Source organism: Manihot esculenta, chromosome 15 (genome assembly GCF_001659605.2).
Source record: "Manihot esculenta cultivar AM560-2 chromosome 15, M.esculenta_v8, whole genome shotgun sequence".
Classification (NCBI taxonomy): domain Eukaryota; kingdom Viridiplantae; phylum Streptophyta; class Magnoliopsida; order Malpighiales; family Euphorbiaceae; genus Manihot; species Manihot esculenta.
Window position 1 is genome coordinate 7690282 of NC_035175.2, and position 18472 is coordinate 7708753.

At 33.2% G+C, this 18472-nt stretch overlaps 5 protein-coding genes across 16 annotated transcripts; 3 read left to right on the forward strand and 2 right to left on the reverse strand.

Annotated features, from left to right (window-relative positions):
- The first annotated feature begins 303 nt into the window (after positions 1–303).
- On the forward strand, positions 304–3055 carry LOC110600957 (linamarin synthase 2-like). The gene is made up of 2 exons (XM_021737912.2): positions 304–987; positions 2033–3055. Exons 1-2 carry the CDS (start codon positions 477–479, stop codon positions 2986–2988), a joined length of 1467 nt encoding a protein of 488 aa, XP_021593604.1. The 5' UTR covers positions 304–476; the 3' UTR covers positions 2989–3055.
- On the reverse strand, positions 3028–3595 carry LOC110600959 (pathogenesis-related protein PRB1-3). The gene has a single exon (XM_021737913.2). The coding sequence runs from the start codon at positions 3593–3595 to the stop codon at positions 3062–3064; it is 534 nt and encodes a 177-aa protein (XP_021593605.2). The 3' UTR covers positions 3028–3061.
- A 1658-nt stretch (positions 3596–5253) lies between these two features.
- Positions 5254–5810, forward strand: LOC110602383. Its single transcript, XM_021739884.2, has one exon. It carries the CDS (start codon positions 5541–5543, stop codon positions 5742–5744), a length of 204 nt encoding a protein of 67 aa, XP_021595576.1. The 5' UTR covers positions 5254–5540; the 3' UTR covers positions 5745–5810.
- A 1041-nt stretch (positions 5811–6851) lies between these two features.
- On the forward strand, positions 6852–11183 carry LOC110601447 (E3 ubiquitin-protein ligase CCNB1IP1 homolog). Of its 12 annotated transcripts, none has more exons than XM_043950857.1 (11): positions 6860–7061; positions 7274–7345; positions 7424–7496; positions 8260–8455; positions 8574–8646; positions 9011–9056; positions 9171–9201; positions 9418–9673; positions 9769–9935; positions 10134–10401; positions 10478–11177. In XM_043950857.1, exons 4-11 carry the CDS (start codon positions 8386–8388, stop codon positions 10482–10484), a joined length of 918 nt encoding a protein of 305 aa, XP_043806792.1. In that variant the 5' UTR covers positions 6860–7061; positions 7274–7345; positions 7424–7496; positions 8260–8385; the 3' UTR covers positions 10485–11177. The 12 variants fall into 12 exon arrangements, with proteins under 12 accessions (XP_043806801.1, XP_043806800.1, XP_043806799.1 ...); XM_043950859.1 differs by having other exon boundaries at positions 8336–8455; XM_021738585.2 differs by having other exon boundaries at positions 8380–8455.
- A 253-nt stretch (positions 11184–11436) lies between these two features.
- LOC110601218 (NADH kinase) lies at positions 11437–14146 on the reverse strand. The gene is made up of 5 exons (XM_021738279.2): positions 13842–14146; positions 12872–13117; positions 12691–12771; positions 12076–12227; positions 11437–11985 (listed from the first exon to the last, which is right to left on the reverse strand). The coding sequence occupies exons 1-5, from the start codon at positions 13932–13934 to the stop codon at positions 11625–11627; spliced, it is 933 nt and encodes a 310-aa protein (XP_021593971.1). The 5' UTR covers positions 13935–14146; the 3' UTR covers positions 11437–11624.
- Between the last annotated feature and the right edge of the window lie 4326 nt (positions 14147–18472).

Here is an 18472-nt window from a genome sequence, read left to right on the forward strand (position 1 = left end):
TGACTTTGGAGTTCAGAAAATGATGTGCTTAATTTATTTTTTTATTTCCCACAATTGCGGAATTTTATGATTCCGTGATCAATCAATCTTCATTCTTTCCACGTCTCTTATCCTAGAAACCCTATATTTCGTATGCTCCTCGACATCAATTCATCATTAATATTGTATTAAATATTTATATTGATTAATTAATCATGCAATTACATTTCAAAAATGTAATTTAATTATGTAATTTAATATTTGTATATTGGGGGCTTAGTTAAATGTTAAGTAAGAATTATCTAACCTTGAACATTCAACATGGGACTTCCAAGATTTGTAATTTCTTCCGCTTGAGACAAATCTTGCCGGCGAGAAAGTCATCACAAGGAATTCCTACATCGGAACAAAAATGTCTATAAATTAACACCGCTATAGATCCGGAAGCTTTGAGCTTCTACAAATCTCTGATTAGTGTGCGATAATAAAATTGAAGGATGGATTCAGGCGCAGAAGCTCAAAAGCCCCACGTCGTCCTAGTCCCATTTCCAGCGCAAGGCCATATCAACCCCTTCATGCAACTAGCCAAGCTTTTACATTCATCAGGTTTTCACATAACCTTCGTTAACACAGAGTTCAATCACAGACGTTTCCTTCGATCCAAAGGACCAGAAGCCATGAAAGGCTTACCTGATTTCTGCTTTGAAACAATACCTGAAGGATTGCCTCCGTCTGATCGTGATGCTACTCAAGATCCTCCAGCTCTGTGTGATGCGGTCCGAAAGAATTGCTTGGCTCCGTTCATGGAGCTGCTGTCTAAGCTCCGTTCATCAGCTCATGTGCCTCCAGTTACTTGTATAATTGCAGATGGTGTCATGAGTTTTGCTATTAAAGCAGCACAAGTTTTCGGCATACCTGAGGTTCAGTTTTGGACTGCCTCGGCATGTGGTCTCATGGGATATTTGCAATACGGTGAATTTATCAGGAGAGGCATTGTCCCTTTTAGAGGTACTTTTTCTTAATTACGTTGATTATTTCATTTCTCCAAATTCGCCTAGATTTGAATATGCTGTTATGTTGTTGTGTTATGGCTTTTACTATAAATATAGGTTTATGTAGAAAATTAAAACCAAAATCAAAATAAATTGATATCATTGTTCTAATTTAGTATGAAAAATAACTAACAAAAAATATAAACATCAAACTCAAAAATCAAAGCCTGTAATTTGTATAAAAATATTAAATTTGTATTAAAAGTTGAAATTTCAACTTTAATAAATATATAATTAAACAAATTTCGTTTAAGAAAAATAAAGTAATACAAAGATTTTTTTTTATTATTTTTTTAGTTTTTTGACACGTAATTTTGAGCTGCTTTATTTTTTTTTTATAGTACAAAATCTTTTTTTATATAAGCAAAATAAAAATCTTACAAATTCAATAATTTCACTTAATACAAGTCAAACAAGCAAGTTATATTTAGCTGAAAATAAAGAGATTCACTCCTTCAAACCTAAACCATCACATCTAAAATATTTTCTCAATGAGAAAATCTCATCAATTACGACCATTTCCTTTTTGTATACATAAATTTCGTTATTTTTTTTTATTCCTTCAGATCTAAAATAATTAATTCGGAGAGTTGTGTCTTGTGAAAGAATCATATTTCTGGCATAAAATGTACAAGTGTTTCATAATTTATAATCTTTCACTTTTCCCATTTTTATTACAATTCACAAGTCAATTTGTTCATTTTTGACGGCAAAAAGCATCAATTTTTTCTTTCATACAGTCGGCATGCCCTCCCCATGTAAGTATTCAAGAAGTCAGCCTAGTTGTCCCAAAAATCTTTAAAAAAAAAAAAAAATTTCGATTTTATCTTTTTTTTTTTAATTTTATTAATTTAAGCCCCATATTTTGCAATTTGTTGCAATTTTATCCAAGAATGAGACGGAAACAATTCATGGAGGAATTAACTAACAACTATGAGTGAAAATAGAAGAATTGGCATACTCGATCCACCAATCGTATTTTTTTTTTCCTGTGTTTTCAGATGAAAGCTTTCTTACGGATGGCACACTTGATACTCCAATAGATTGGATCCCTAGCATGAGTAACGTACGCATTAAGGATATGCCGAGCTTTATCAGAACCACAGATGTCGAAGAAATCTTGTTTGATTTTCTAAAATCAGAAGCTGAAAACTGCTTCAATGCTTCTGCAATTATCTTCAACAGTTTCGATGAGCTTGAACATGAAGTATTAGGCGCTATTGCAGCCAAGTTTCCTCATATTTACTCAATAGGTCCACTCTCCTTGCTCGGAAAACACATGCCAGAAACTGAACTCCATTCATTCAGGTCAAGTTTATGGAAAGAAGACACAACTTGTCTCGAATGGCTCGATCAAAGAGAACCCAATTCAGTTGTGTATGTCAACTATGGCAGTGTGACTGTAATGACAGACAATCACTTGAAAGAATTTGCATGGGGGCTAGCAAATAGCAAATACTCATTTTTGTGGATTGTGAGGCCTGATGTTGTGATGGGAGATTCTGCAATCTTACCTGAAGAGTTCCTTGAAGAAATTAATAATAGAGGATTTATGGCCAGTTGGTGTCCGCAAGATCAAGTGCTTTCACATCCATCTGTTGGTGTCTTCTTAACGCATTGTGGGTGGAATTCAATGATGGAGAGTTTATGTGCAGGAGTTCCTGTGATATCTTGGCCATTTTTTGCAGAGCAACAAACAAATTGTAGGTATGCGTGCACCAGTTGGGGAATTGGCATGGAGGTCAATGCTGATGTGAAACGTGATGAGATTGTAGCTCTGCTCAAGGAAATGATGGATGGACATAATGGGAAGCAAATGAAACAAAAGGCTCTGCAATGGAAATGGAAAGCAGAGGAAGTCACTGATGTTGGCGGATCGTCATACAATGATTTCAATAGATTCGTTGAGAAGCTTCTGCATCATGAGATGACCACTAGTGATGCTGGCAATATTTAATATATGCTTATATATATTGAAATTGGACAAATTCAAGTATTAATAAAGTTATATATATAATTATCTCCATCTTTCAAAAGGGCTTTTCTCCGATTACATTGCCATGAGGATCATAATTACAGGCTATAAATGTATCTCCGCTTCTGCAAGTGACTCTGGCACAACCAATCTTCAAGCTTTGCCTCCAAACCATCTGGGTATAATGCAGGCAATCTTTATTCTTACTACAAGTATTTGTATTATGGTTGTAGTAAGACTTCTCCGCCGCCCACGCCGCCACTGCATCACCTGGTCTCCAATCCTTTCCGCTGCCCCAAAACAGATTCTCCCCATAGTTGCTATTCGAGTGAATCAAAGCACAATCTCCTTGACGCTGGTGCGCCCACCAAGATGCAAAGTTTGCAAGCTTTTTGCTCCATGTGAGAGGAGGGAGCCCCAGCTTCGTTCTTTCCAAGTTGTGGGAAATCAGATACTGTTTAATGATCTCATCACTTGGAGTCCCTGTTAATAAACGTCGAGACGAAACTTCAAGGACTGCGGCGGAGAGAGAGAAAAAAGAGAGACAGAAGAGGAAGAGGAAGGTTCCTGGTAGCCCACACTGAGACATGGTTCTGCTGATCTGCATGAGGACATGGTGGATCAATCTTTTTATATATAGATACGTAAATCAATCATGCTTAAGAATCCAATAATTTGCTTGCAATTTTCAAGCTATGAGAGAATCAATTCACATGCAAATGGTTGAACTCGAAGGGGTTTTGAGGTGGAAAACACGTTAGTGATCATGTGCAGCCGTCCAGGAATAGTAATAGCTTAACACATTTAACTAACAAAACGGTTTCTGATCATTGACTAACTAACCTTACTGATCCAATCTAGCTTTCTTCATTTTTAGTATTTAATATTTGCTGCATACGCTAGTGAGTAATAGCTTTGAAAAGCAAATGATGAAATCAACGACTAGCACTTACACTCGCCTGTTGCCGTCTCCATCTCTCTGTCTATATGATGGTTATCTACATGCAAATTATTTCTGGAAAAAAAAAAGTGAAAAAACCTGAAATTGAATACACATCAAAAGAAACAATTGTGTAAAAAAAAGGGCCAATTGATCCCAACGTGTTGCAAAGGAAAACAAAGACAACAGAGAAAAGAAATATGACATAAACCAGTTAACCATCATATAGAATCATGTACAAAATGATGATGTTGAAAAGTAATTTTGTTGTTTTGCAATGTTGAATTCCATGTAGGTTGTGGAAAGGGATAATGTGCCCCTTATATGAGTTATAGGCAATCCTCCTCCTTATATTAGTTTTTGAGGTGAGTTAGGCCTGACCCAAATTTAACATGGAGCCTCATCATCCGATGTTGGGCGCCCTATAAATATATCGGATGTGAGGGGTGTGTTGAATCCCATGTCAGTTGTGGAAAGAGGTAATGTGCCCCTTATATGAGTCATAGGTAATCCTTCCGGATGAATTAGCCTTGGTCTAAATTTAACATGCAGATTCTAGTTATTATTATTTTTTAAATAAAGTGATTAATAATATTAGGCAAATTTTTAAATATAACTAATATGTTATTTAGAGGGGCCGAAATCTGGGCCACTGGGCCAGCCCAGCCATTATCTATGTAAGAAAATATTCCTCCATCATCCATTATCTACACGTTGCTACTCCTAGCGCTACTGCCGCGTGGAATATTATCCCAATTATGTTACGTAAGCCAAAATTTTACACGTGGAAAGCTTCTGACACTCGCTTTCATAACCGACTAAACGCAAACGCCAAAATTATCGTAATAGATAAACTCTATGCCAACAGGATTGATAAAGGGCAACGGTTCCAGCAAGTCGATTTCGGTTTAAGATAATTCCGGTAATTGAATTTGATTCTATTTAATATGGATTTCAATTTTTAATTTTTAAATATTTTAATTCAGCTTTAATTTTATTTAAAATTAAATAAACTATAATTTTAAAAAATAAATATAGTTAAGCACTTAAATCCTATATAATACTCGTTGCCTAAACTACCGAAAAGATCTCATTGAGAATTTACTGAGAACAATTAGATAAAATTTATAGGATGAAAAAAATATTATTTTTAAATATTATTAAAAAATAATTAAAAAATTATTTTATTATTTTTATAATTGAATTATACTAAAAATAATTTTTAATGTTATTATTATTTATAAAAAAAAAAAACCGTTTTCTCTCAACACTCCAATAACAACCCGAAACAATCTCTAAAACCAGCCAAGTTCGGTTTGGACTCCAACGCGTATAAAATTTCATTATCCTCTGTTAGAATTTTATAAATTACGCAGACTTGTCTTCTTCCTTCCGGTCTAAGCTATATCTGTTTAGACCCTAGCTGACTAAAATCCCCATTCATATCTTTATACATACCCAAACAGGCCTTCTCAGCGAATTGTTCTTCCTATCTGAGGGCGAGGAACAAATCAAGCAATCGAGTCAGCGATCGTGGAGAAGTATATTGATTTTGTAATCGAAGTTCAGCTAAGGTTGGGCAAAAAAATCAAAGATGTGTTTAGTGTTTGTTTGCGATGAAGATGAGAGGGTGATAGGGAGACAGGTAGCACCTGGAGCTTGTCCTTTCTGTGGAGGAATGATTCAGGCCATGGATGTAGAGAGCAAGTGGAGATTCTGTTTCTTGCCTCTCTACTTCAAGACTAAGAGAAGGTTCTATTGCTCTGTTTGTTCCAGACGCTTGGTGCTCCAAAACTAGGGTTTCTGGTAGTAATATTCATGTGCTTCATACTTTAATATGAATTTCAATTGGTTTTTTTTTTATATTTATTCAGTTTATTTGGTGTTCTACACTTTCGTAAGATGAGTTTAAAATTTTACTCATCATTTTATTTGTTTACTTATTTTTATACCTATAAATTATTTGATGGAATGTCATAATTATGTTTAAATTAATTTATCAAGTTCATATAGTTATTAATTTTTAATTAATTAAATTGTGACTAATATTTTTTTTTGAAATGAAACCACCATTAACATTTATTTTTCAGTTTTATTTTTTCATTATTTTATCAATAAATTTATGGGCAAACAAAAGTATGAAATTCAGATTCTAAGTGCACAAAAGCAAAATAGCAATAATGATGTTAATAATATTTTAAAGTATAAAAAATAATTTTCATTTGTTAAGTTTTTGAGCTTCAAACTTGGAGAAAATGAGGATAATATTTTTCTATAAAATGTTTTTCATTTGCTAAATGAAGTTTAATAAAACCAATCGAATACATTCGTAATTTTAAAATATATAAATCCTAATATATGGACTAAAATAATATATTTTTTTGGACGGTAATGTTCATGATAATTAATAAATTAACAAACAAATAAATAAAAATTTAAAAGCCATTATGAAGTAGATTGATCGCGTGAAATGTTTATAGGTGTGAAAATATTGTCTATTGGAAAAATTACTTTTCATAAAAAAAATAACAATGTTGTTTTTATTATATTTTAAAAATTATTACAACTTATCATAATTCAGTATTAATAATCTCTTTTTTCTTTGTTTGAAATTCAAAATTTCAAAAGAATTTAGTTTAATTTTTTATTTAAAATTAAAAAAATTATTTATTTTTTAACTTATAAAATTTATGATTTTAAATAAAATAAAATCACATATAATTTTATAAGAATTTATTTAATATTTTTTATTACATAATAAATTATACCAAATAGAGAGTTTAAATTAAAAATTTTTAAAAAATGTTAAAAAACTTAAATTTATCTAAGATTTGAATTTATATGAAAATAAATAAATAATATATAAATTTCTACTTTATTATTATTGTTTTTTGAAAAGAAATTAATTATGCAACATTTTTTATTTAAATTTTTACTGTATTATTATTGAACTGGCCGTTTCCCATGGTCAAGCTCAAATGTAATGATTTAAATTGCATATAAAGGATAAGAATTTCAAATCCAGAAACAAAAAATTATATTGCCGCCAATCCTCTCATCCGAAACCAAACCAGAGAGGAAGCCATTTCCTCTCATCTTCATCCTTCACGTTCAGGTTAGGGTCTCCAACCTCGCTCTCATATGGACTGCATTGGATCTTACTGTGAAATCCGGGTTTTTCATGTTGAATATCAAAGTTTCGAGGCGATATAACTTTGTTTTTGCTATATTCTTCTCTCAATTCAGTAAAAATTTGGTTTGTTTTTCTCCTTATATATGTATATTTATTATTATTATTATTATTATTATTATTTATTCTCATTTCAGTTTGATTTTCATGTAACTGAAGAATTTCGGTGACGGCAGTGTCCCTATAGCTGAAGAAACAACTCCGATTCTGTATATCTCTCTCCATTTATCCTTGCGGGGTTTTACGCTGTAGTTTATGATTTCAATGTGTTTTTTCGATTTTTTCAGAGATCGTCGGCGTTTGCTTTAAGCGAACAGGAAAACGAAGTCTTTCCACTGAGTTTTTAAATCGATTTTGCAGGTATAATCCTAATTTTGCAAGCACGAAGCCTGCTCTTTGTTTCACTTCTTTCTTTTTTTCTATTTTCTCATCTTCCTCTATTTGGTTGCCTAGAATATATGCAGGTAATAAGAATTTTGAAATTTCAAGAGTAGGTTATATGCTGTTTGGAGCATGAGAAAAAATTGCTAGTTTGCAATGTATAGAGCATTTAGCTCAGTGTCAAATGGAGGACAGTTTCACTATTTTCTACGTTTTATTTTATTTCTTTTGCAGAAGTTTAGTGATTTAACCTCCTTCCGTGTTTTTTTTTTCTTTTTAAATTCAAGTGAATAATTTTTATCAAATTTTGCGACTGCCAGTGATGGTTCGATATATATTTTTTCACTTGAAATGTCAATGTTGTGTATTGTCACCGATACTTTTTTCCAATGTAATCTAGAATTATAGGGAAGATATTAATTTCACTGTGCTAAATTGAGGAGAAATGAGCAAAGCATTACGTTTGAGTATCAAAAATGAAAAAGTTGAATTCTTAAGTAGAGAAGAATGTAGCCTTAAGGAGAGTGGCGATACCATATGCCTTGAAGCTTGCTGGCTTGATATACTTCTTGTTTTAATCATCTTTTGCAGATATTTTTCTAACAATTAGCCTTCCAGTTTACAATTGAATGGACGATTGAGGGGAAAACCTTTTATTTAGACTGATCAGTTGCATCATTTATGTGTGTACCTATGTTTGTTTTTTTGTTTCATAAATTTGATAAGTAGTCGCATGTTATAGGTCCAGTGGCAGTGGGATAGACCTCGCTAATCTATTCAAACTCAATTTTGATGAATATACCTTATCAATGATTCAGCTGTGATATCCAGATATATTATGGATTAAAATCTTGTATTCAAGGTTGAAATGAGATGCAATGCTTGCTGGCGAGAACTGGAAGGACGAGCCATTACCACTACCTGTGGTCACCTCTTATGTATCCGAGTGCAATTTATGGTTTTGTTTTTTTTAGATATCTACTTTTATGTTTACTTCCTCTTGCAAGGAATTAAGGAATGGATACATTCCATATAGTTCACTTAACAATATAATAGGCACTGAAGACGCTAGCAAGATCCTTAGTAATGATGCAGCATGCCCGATTTGCGATCAAGTGCTCTCAAAGAGGTGATTGTTTTTTAATGGCAATATTAGACCTTACCTAGTTTGTTTTCTTGGTTTCTTTAAACCATGAGAAATGTCGTTATTAGTATTAGATTGCTAGGCATAGATAATGGAGTTTGGTTTAGCATGATAAGAAGCCACCAGGACTGTTGGCCATAATAAAATCATTATGATAAAATAAATAAGGCACTATTGACAGTAAAATTGCAGATTTTAGATCTTCGTAATTGTATTGTTGGCTAACGCAATACAGCCAGATGTTTGACCAGACCTGTCAATATCATGCAAGGAAATACATACATTTTCAGTTGTAACTAGCAATATTTGCTTCTTTATATTATAACATGCTTTGGTTTCCCCTTGTCAGCCTTATGAAACCTGTGGATATCAATCCAAATGACGAATGGATAAACGTAAGGATGAAACTGCTTGTTATTTAGTATTAAAAGCATCTTGTTTGTTTAGTCCATATACTGCTTTCTACTAATTTTCTAACTGCTTGTTATTCGTTATGAAACTTGTTCCAGACGGCTATGGCTGGAGTATCTCCTCAAATACGTATCTTTTATAGCTTATTACTTATATTACCTTTTCCCCGCTCAAGTTTCTGCTACAGTGCTGCCCTATACAATAGAGTAGGATTATTGAAGGTTCTTACAATATAATTCGTCTAGTTTAAGAGAGTTACCAGATTAAAAGGAGGTTTCCTGTCAAATTTCCCAAAATATTTGCAAAGAAAGACATTGAAAAATGTATTTCCTTAAATGAACAAAGTGATGAAAAGTGCATATAGAAGCGTGATGTTTTATATTGGGCAAAAGGAACTGGAGATGCAGTACAAGATGAACAGAATTGTAGCTCAATGTCGGCAAAAATGTGAGGTTATGCAAGAAAAATTCACAGAAAAAATAGAGCAGGTGCATACTGCATATCAAAAAGTAGCAAAGAGGTGTCAGATGATGGAACACGAGATTGAGAGCTTATCAAAGGATAAGCAAGAGCTTCAAGAGAAATTTTCTGAAAAGTCTAGGTGAGTCTATTATTCCATCCAAAGGTTTGGTTCTGTTGTCATCAACCTTAATACATATCTGGGCGCTAGTAAAAACCACTATATTCAAATTCCAGGCAGAAGAGAAAGCTTGATGAAATGTATGATCAATTGAGGAGTGACTATGAGTCAATGAAAAGATCGGCCATCCAACCAACGGGCAATTTTTATTCAAGAAATGAGCCTGATTTTTTCCCTAACCCGGCTACTACCATGATGGATAACAGAGAACCTATGAGGAAAGGTAATTCTTATCTATTTTACGGCAACAGAAAGATAATGTAGGTGCTATAATGTCTATGAAGAGGCAATAGTCCTTGAATATTGAAGCTATTTCAAAACTGAGACAGTGAAGAAACTTTTGGCTAGGCATTTTAGCTTAACTTAATAGTCCCTTTTCCACTTTATTTATCTCCGAACCCAATTGACTTATTTTGTGCAGATTGGTCGGTTTTCAATCCTCCAACTCCAGGGCCTAGGGAGGACGTATGGCCAGCAAGACAGAACAGTTCTAATTCTGGTCCCTTTGAAATCTCTGGTGGGTCACCAGCAAAACAAGCGGCCATTCCAATTGATGCTGGAAACAGGAGGGCTGGTGTTCACCCTGCTTTTGGAGCTGGGCCTGGCAATACCTCAATGACGCTGAGGAACTTGATTCTGTCCCCAATAAAGCGACCTCAGCTCTCTCGTAGCCGCCCTCAAATGTTCACGTAAGTGTGGCTAAACTTAGGTTTCCTTGATTGAGCATTATTTCTGAATTATTTTCTTCCATTTTTGCGCTTTCAGGCTATAAGCTTGAAGTCAGTGTTCTGCAGTTGGCTGGCTTAGCGATGCTGTCTAGTTATAAGAAATCACTCCCTTTGTTTTTCTCCTTATCCCTATCCTGAATTATAGAGAAAGAAGAAACGGTTAGGAAACTAGTGGCGGTCCAACAGGAACATGAAGCTATAATTCTGTTATATTAGTATCATATGTTAATTTTGCTTCCTGAGTTGACGAGCAGTCTTCATTGTAGTTACACTACCAATCTACCATCTCTGTAATTACATTGTACGGATGGTTAGAGGAGTGCCCATCAAAAGGTTAGAGCATCAATACACCATTATTCCTTTGATATGTCGCAAAATGTAATGTACAAATGTAAAGAGGCAAGATAGTTGATAACTTTTCCCCCGTTCTTTTTCCCCTTACACGGTTGGGAATGCGTGGACTGGCAACCAAATTTCATGTACTAGTGTTTGTAAAGGAATCATCCTGCCACCCCCCGCAATTGGGAGCATTCAGATCTTACTTGACTTCTTTCTACGTTCTTTTATATAAAACAGTTTTCAGATTGAATTAAGGAGTCCTCAAATTATCGTGCATTAGTATCTGGAAGTATGGCATCTGCCTAGGCTAGGATGCCAATTTCACTGGGACCTGAAACATGTCTGGGACAGGTGGTCGGATAATTGGGGTAACCGTTCCAAACCCCACCCATAGACATACAAAATATGTGGTTTGTTATAATTGTTTCAATTTATTAATTTTCTCTAGTTCATATTATATCGAACTATGGACATAAAAAAAGGGACATTATAAAATCCAAACATATATTAACCAAACTTTACATTTGTATCCCTTTTCTAATATATTAAATGTAGATTAGGATCAAGGTGTTCCTTTAGTTTTCAGTCTAAATCCAATAACGCTCTCTAGAAAAGGGACGGACTGGATAAACAAACTCCATCAATCGTTGCCTCAGGTGAAGTAGAAATCTATCAGATTTAAGGCAAAAATGGGCAAAACATGAGTAAAATTGTACCTGTACTGTACTTGTATGCACAAGATACCTATCAGGCAAATGCTAGTACCTCATAATGTTCCCAAAATTCCCATTTCCCCCTCTTATGGATATTTACACGTGACAATTGGTGTTGCGTGCCCTCTATGATTACATTATGTGAGGCATGAAAATTTTCAAAACAGGGGCCTTGGAAGATACTTCAAGGATATCCCCGTACTGGATAGAGTGGGATACATGAGAACCATCTATGTATATTACACCCTTCTCAGAAAACCATCTGACCTCCATGGATTGATCTGATTTGACCATCCCATGCATTAGACTAGAGATGGCAGCTCCTGGTGAAATAGGCTCTCTTACCATATACTGGAGGTCCTGAGATGAAACAGGCATTACAAATCCACCTCCTGAGAGCATTGCAGCAGTTGATCCAGCAGCAGTTGAGACTCTCATACCACTTGATCGGCAATTTGCCAACAGAGTGCATGATTCACCATCCCTTTGGATTCTGACAAGAAGTACAACAAGGGAATGGCCTGGGTTACCAAAGTGGTAAAGATACCATGTGTTAACTCAAGTTCAATGGGGAATCTCTTACTTGAATGAGAAACGTGAAACTGTTGCAGGACATGGATGAGCAATCAATATGTCATTAAGAGCATATGTTGACAGCAGTTGTGAATTTGCACTTATTGACATCCTTGTTATATCTGAAGGAACTATATGACCCCCCAGGATGTCATCTAGTACCTGAAGGAATAACCATGATTAAATCATTGAACAAGGAAGTTGTTTAAACCAACTTTATGCTATCTATGGAAGACAATAATTGATACAAGCTAGAGAGCACACGGAGCGAAACTATTTATACAACAAAAATAAGACAAGATCTGTTGAAAGCAACATCACAAAGGAAAGCATTTCAATACCAATAGTAATCTAGACAAGATGCATTTTCGAGACAAAAAGGTAAAGGAATATGGTGAACTCAGGCACACAACTTAATAGGAAACTTAATTTCTAAGTGAACTGTTTTAAATGTTACCAACTCAAGTGCTATTTTTGTACCTGGCATTTAAGCAATACCAAAATTTTTCCACTTATTTGATGTATGAACTTACAATAGCAACCTATTACAGTACTAGTTATTCTTTATTTAATCTGTTTCTAAATACATTAATATCCCTATGCTCATCCTGTGTAGAAGTCTTACTTGCTCAAAGTTCTTGACAGTGGCTGCACACAGATGGCCAGTACTTCTAGTAGCATCAAAATCACCACTGAATTCCTCCACCTGCACAAAATACAATGACAAACCCAATTATCAAAGCCAAGAAAGGCATTTTGGTACATGGCACCCAAGATCCGAACTTAGGCTGGAATAGCAATCTTACCTCTTCAACCTGTGTGGGGTCTGAGTTCACTCCTAGAACTGGAATTGAGCCATCCATGAAATGACTTGCTTGCAAAAGAGTGCCATCACCACCAATGGTAATAACTAAATCAAAACCACGAATTGGTTGCAAAAGATTATTGCGTATGATGGGTTTCCAATCAACCGACTTCTGCCGCAAAATGTCCTGACAGAAATTTATGGCATCCTTGTGAACCTTACGCCTATTATCCAGATAGTGTAACACCTGCAACACCTCCAAGTGAGATCAAATTACAAATACAAAACAGTTGCTTGATTAAATTTGCCAAATACATCAAGAGAAAAAAGGATGGATAGATAAAAACTCAAAAAAAAAAATCCCTTGAAGATTTCTTGATAAAAAGAATTGCTCTGGGACAAAGCTTCACACCTTAGCATGAATAACAATTAATTAAAACTACAGAATTATACACATGCAATTGTTCAAAATGAAATACATCATGGTACATCTTATATTTCATATCACTCTTTAGGGATTGCAATGCAATTTGTTCATTATGGTTTATACTGTTCCTATGTTCCACCGATTATAAAACATGTCTAAACACCGTTGTTTCAAAATTATATCACAGCTGAAATCCCACGCACTATCTCAAGTTGAATGCTCACTTGCTCAGGGCTGTCACAGATGTAAATTAACAGTCGCGACATTAGAATTTAGAAAACAACACCCTTTTTCTTAATAGCAAACAACATTAATTGCACAGGAATTTAAAGAACATCTTAATTCAATTCTTCCTGTGATTTCACAGCAACCAAAGATTTAAATTTTCTCTGCCCTTTCTCGGCCACCAACATAGGATATATTTCAAGCATTCAAAAATCAACATTACCATCTACGACATTTTATCAAACAACTAGAAGACTAAAAAGGAAAACATTAGTGCGCATTGAATCAAAAGCAGAGAAGAGTTAAAAATTACTGTAACCTGAGGATTGTTGATGTGAGGGAGGTTCTTAGATTGGCCAACTGGGTAGACGTCAAATGGTTTCAAAAGCAACAAAAGCCTACGCATTGCCATCTCTTGATTTCTGTCTCTCGTGGGTAAAGCGTTAAAACAAGGAAGGGAAAGCGTTTTCTGTTACAACTTTTTGAAGGTGGGTCTGTGGAGAGGTGCTGGTATGAGAATTTAGCTGGTTTGGAGCTCGAGTTCAAACTCAGATGGTATTGATTATGAAGCTAACCCAATAGAAGCTCGTTTTCGGAAACATCTTCGACCCATGAGGTGTACCGAAAAAAAAAAAAGGTTTAAAAGTTTTGTCTTCATAATTAACAATAATAAATCCTAAAAAGTAAAATCTAAATATTTTACTGAAATTGCATTAATTATTTTAATTTTATTAATTGAAGTTAAATCGAGAAAATTAATTATAACTTTATCCAAGTGATTAACATTAAAATTTTCTTTTATCTGAACATAAATAAATTTATAATTATCAATTGCTCTCACGCTATAATTTTTGAATGAATTTTTTTTAAAAAATGCAATTCTATAACAGATTTAATTTTTAATAATAATAATAATAACCGGTAATATTTCTTCAAAAATAAAACATGGTAAATTCCAACCGGAACATCCTTCCCTTTTTGTATACTAACGGCCCCAAGGGCGGGCTAAGGCCTGACCCAACCATGAATGTATGGACCGACCAAAATCAAATCCAAAAACCAATCCCAAATAAAATCGGACCCAGAGTTTCAGCATCCGCCTTCAATATGGGTCCAAATGAATATAATCTTACCCATTTCTCTCAAACAAACCCAACACCAAAATGCCGAATCCTATCTTACCCAATCCAACTCTTACTTTTTTCCGGATCCTGTGATCGGACTCTGTGCAGTTCCAGCAAGCGAAACCCGAATATTCTTCTACAATCCGTGTAAGATCCGCTTCTAATCATAATCCCTTTTTTTTTCAAATCTCCCGCTAAAATTTTTCATCTAAGATTTCATAACAATTCATTTTTAATCCATTTTCTATTAAATTTCTTGTTTACAATAAAAAAATATATTTTTTAACTAGTAAAATTTTTATTTTAAAAAAATAAAATGATACATGATTTTATTTAAATTTATTTGAATTTTTAAATGTAATTTAGAATATCATATCTTATATAATAAAAAATAATTTGAAATGATATTCTTTTATTATTAATTAAAGCATGGACTAAGTCGAATATACATAACAAGTTGGGGGGGGGGGGGGGAATTAAACATTAGGCTTTTGTATGATTGATTTTCTTTGTCTTGGGAATTGCATATTCTTATTTATTTATTATAATACCCATATTCTTTTCCGTATAAAAAAAAAGGCCTTCAATAAAATCTTGAATTATAAGGTCATTGCTTTGCCGTTGGTGGATTGTATCTATGAATTATGATCCAGTACATTAACGTTCATAATGGATCATAATTCATTGCTGGCGTCTGAGCAACCAGACGATAAATTTTACTACATCATCCATCTTATTCGGTAAATCCCATGCATGTGCAAGAAAAAAATAAACCAATAAATTTAACTTGAGAATAAACTCAAGTGTGAAAAATCTGTCTGTGAAATCATTGTGTTCAGAACACTTCTAAAATTTAAAAAAAAAAAAAAACTCTTTAAGCATTAATCAATTTTTTTGGCGCAACTATTTAGACTAATTCTCATTGAAATGGAAAGATTTCATTAGAAAATTATATAATACAGGGGTATTTTAGAATTTGCAACGCATTTGCAAATAGGTGTAAGTGGAAATTGTGGATAGTCTTTTTCAAGAAAGGGAGGACGGACCCATATGCTGAGGAGATTCTGGACCAAAGAATCATATTCTCTTCACTTAATTTTCCTCTCCAATCAAAACTTAGCTTAATGGATGTGTCCTTCCTGTTGGGTACCCTTTTGCTGTTATTTGGGTCTTGCATTTCATACCACTGTTCATGGCTAAGGGCAGAGAGAAAAGGAAAAGAACAAACAATGAAATATTATTTTGTTTCGTATCTGATAGTTTCTCAGAGGGTAGGGAAATTAAAAAAGAATAAAAAGACTAACTAATCCTTACCTGAACTGTACACAAAAGCTTAATAAACGTAGTTTAGCAATTCTCCTGAGCTTAAATCAAGATTGCGGACGACAGATGGCCGCCCTGCATGAAGGCATAGCGTAGTGTGAAGTTGGGCGGCCCTATACCTTTAGAGGAGGCATGTCACATGTGTAGGACAATCCACTGTCCTACACAATGAATTTGTCCCATGTCCGGGGAGTAAAGCAACCGACAGCTGAGGGTCACTGCCCACAACAACTTGTCTAATGTGTAGTACGATGGTGAACTAATTCACACATATATGTTAATGTCTATAAGAATTATCGGAATTTTGCTGAAATCTTTTGCCTTCTCCTGTCAAGTTGTTGTTCTCTTCTAGCTAGCTAATGATGGAGCACTGGTGGCTATAAGCTAGTATTATGTCCTCAAGTGAGTGACAATCTACTCGGCCTAAGCTATCTAGTTTGTTTCAGAGGGACAATGGATCTTGCTTCAAGGGACACCACAACAATAATTATAAGAGTGAGAAAACGATGTCGTTTCAATGGTTAGTTATACTGTAAGTTTTAATTTTTGAATTTAGACTAGAAATGGAAAAAGGGCAGACTCTAATAATGGAATCTATAGGGAGTCTAGAAAAATGAATAGGATAAGACAGATGGTAATGATGATGAAGGTGTAGGAGGTGAAATTGTGTTGCATCACAACCATCCGATCTTTTTGTAGTGTTAAGCCTTCGAGGGAATCATAAGGATCATTACATGCATTGCATGCAATGTAATCCCCTCACATCGTGTTTCAATTTTGTCCCCTCCTTTTTTTCCCATTTTCGCTTTACCGTAAACTGGAAAAAAAAATCTCATGAATTTAATTTTAAGAAAAAATATTTTAAAAACCTTTAACTTTAATTTTAAGAAAGGAGGGAAGGCACCGAAATCCGAAACTCGGCTTTTCCATTACGGTCTAAATTTATAGCTATTAATCTCTATTTTATTCACTCATACTAAATGCATTTTTTTATATTTTTAAATAGAACAGCAGAATAAAAAATCTAAATATTTATATTAATTTTATATTTATAATAAAAATTATATTTTAAATAATAAAATTAAATGTTTTTAAATTAAATTTTTTAAAAATAATGGATAAGTTATGATATAATTTTTTTTACTAATAATTTATATAGTCTCTTAACATTTTTATATTTAAAAGTAAATATATTATATGTAATAAAAATTTATTATAAAAATTATTATTATAATAAAACATCATATGTAACTATTTTACTAGATATTTATATTCAACAATACTGTAAGACACATATATATTATTTTTATTTAAAAATTATATTATCTGTCTCATAACTTTTATTAATCTCTATACTTTAATTATTCTTGAAATATTGTCATTTTTTATATTATTGCTAAAATATAAAATGAATATTATAATATTTTTTAATATACATTTAACTTTTTTAAAATTTAATTTAGTCATGTTGGTTTTAAAAAGCATAATGAACAAATTAAGATGTTTGGATGTTTTTGTGAATGAATGTCTTCAGATGATGCACACTCCATGCATTAAAAAAAAGGAAAAAGTCTTCCAGATAATATTCAATTATTCGAGTTATTGGTAAAATAATAAAATAATAAATTTATTGGGGTGGTGACATCAAACTGTGCACTCACAATTTACAAGACAGAAAGTGGTTCTCTTTCTCTGGATTGTGCAAAGAGGATCGAATCAAACTCAATCTTTACAAGAATCATACTTTTCTTCTTATTATTATTTCAGAAAAAACAGGGCATCTCAGCAAAAATTTAATTCAAGAATCATACTTTATTATTATTATTTCAGAAAAAAATATGTTATAATTAAATATTATTGGCATTAAAAGACAACAAAAAAAAGGAAGAGAAGATAAAGTGGGCATGGCTGGCTGGCTGCCTGCTTTTAAGATATGAGCTCACGTTGCCACCCAAACGAATAGGGTTCAGCATTCGATCGGTTCGGTTTAAAATCAATTGAATCGAATAAATTAAAAATTAAAATTTTAGTATTTATAAAAATTGAATCGAATCGATTTTGATCAGAAATTAAATTGAATCGAATCGATCTGATTCGGTTTGATTTGGTTCGGTTTGATCAGTTTTGATTTTTAATAATTTTTTTTATTTTTTATACTTTATTTTTAATATTTTAAAATTTAATTAAAATATTTTAATTTTAATATGATTTAATTTCTCTATATTATTAAAAAAATATATTATTATCACTAATCGGTTCAATTTGGTTTTTTTGGTTTTTTTCTGATCAAAACTGAACCGAACTAAAATAACTGAAATTTTTGAAATTAAAAATCGAATCGAACTAAAATGTATAAAAAATCGAACTAAATTTTTAAATCAATTTGATTCGGTCGATTTTTTCGATTTGAACCGAATACTGCTAACCCCTACAAACGAAGCCGTTAATCTCTAGACAATTCAAGGGAATCACCCTCTTAAAATATTTAATTCGATAGTAAATA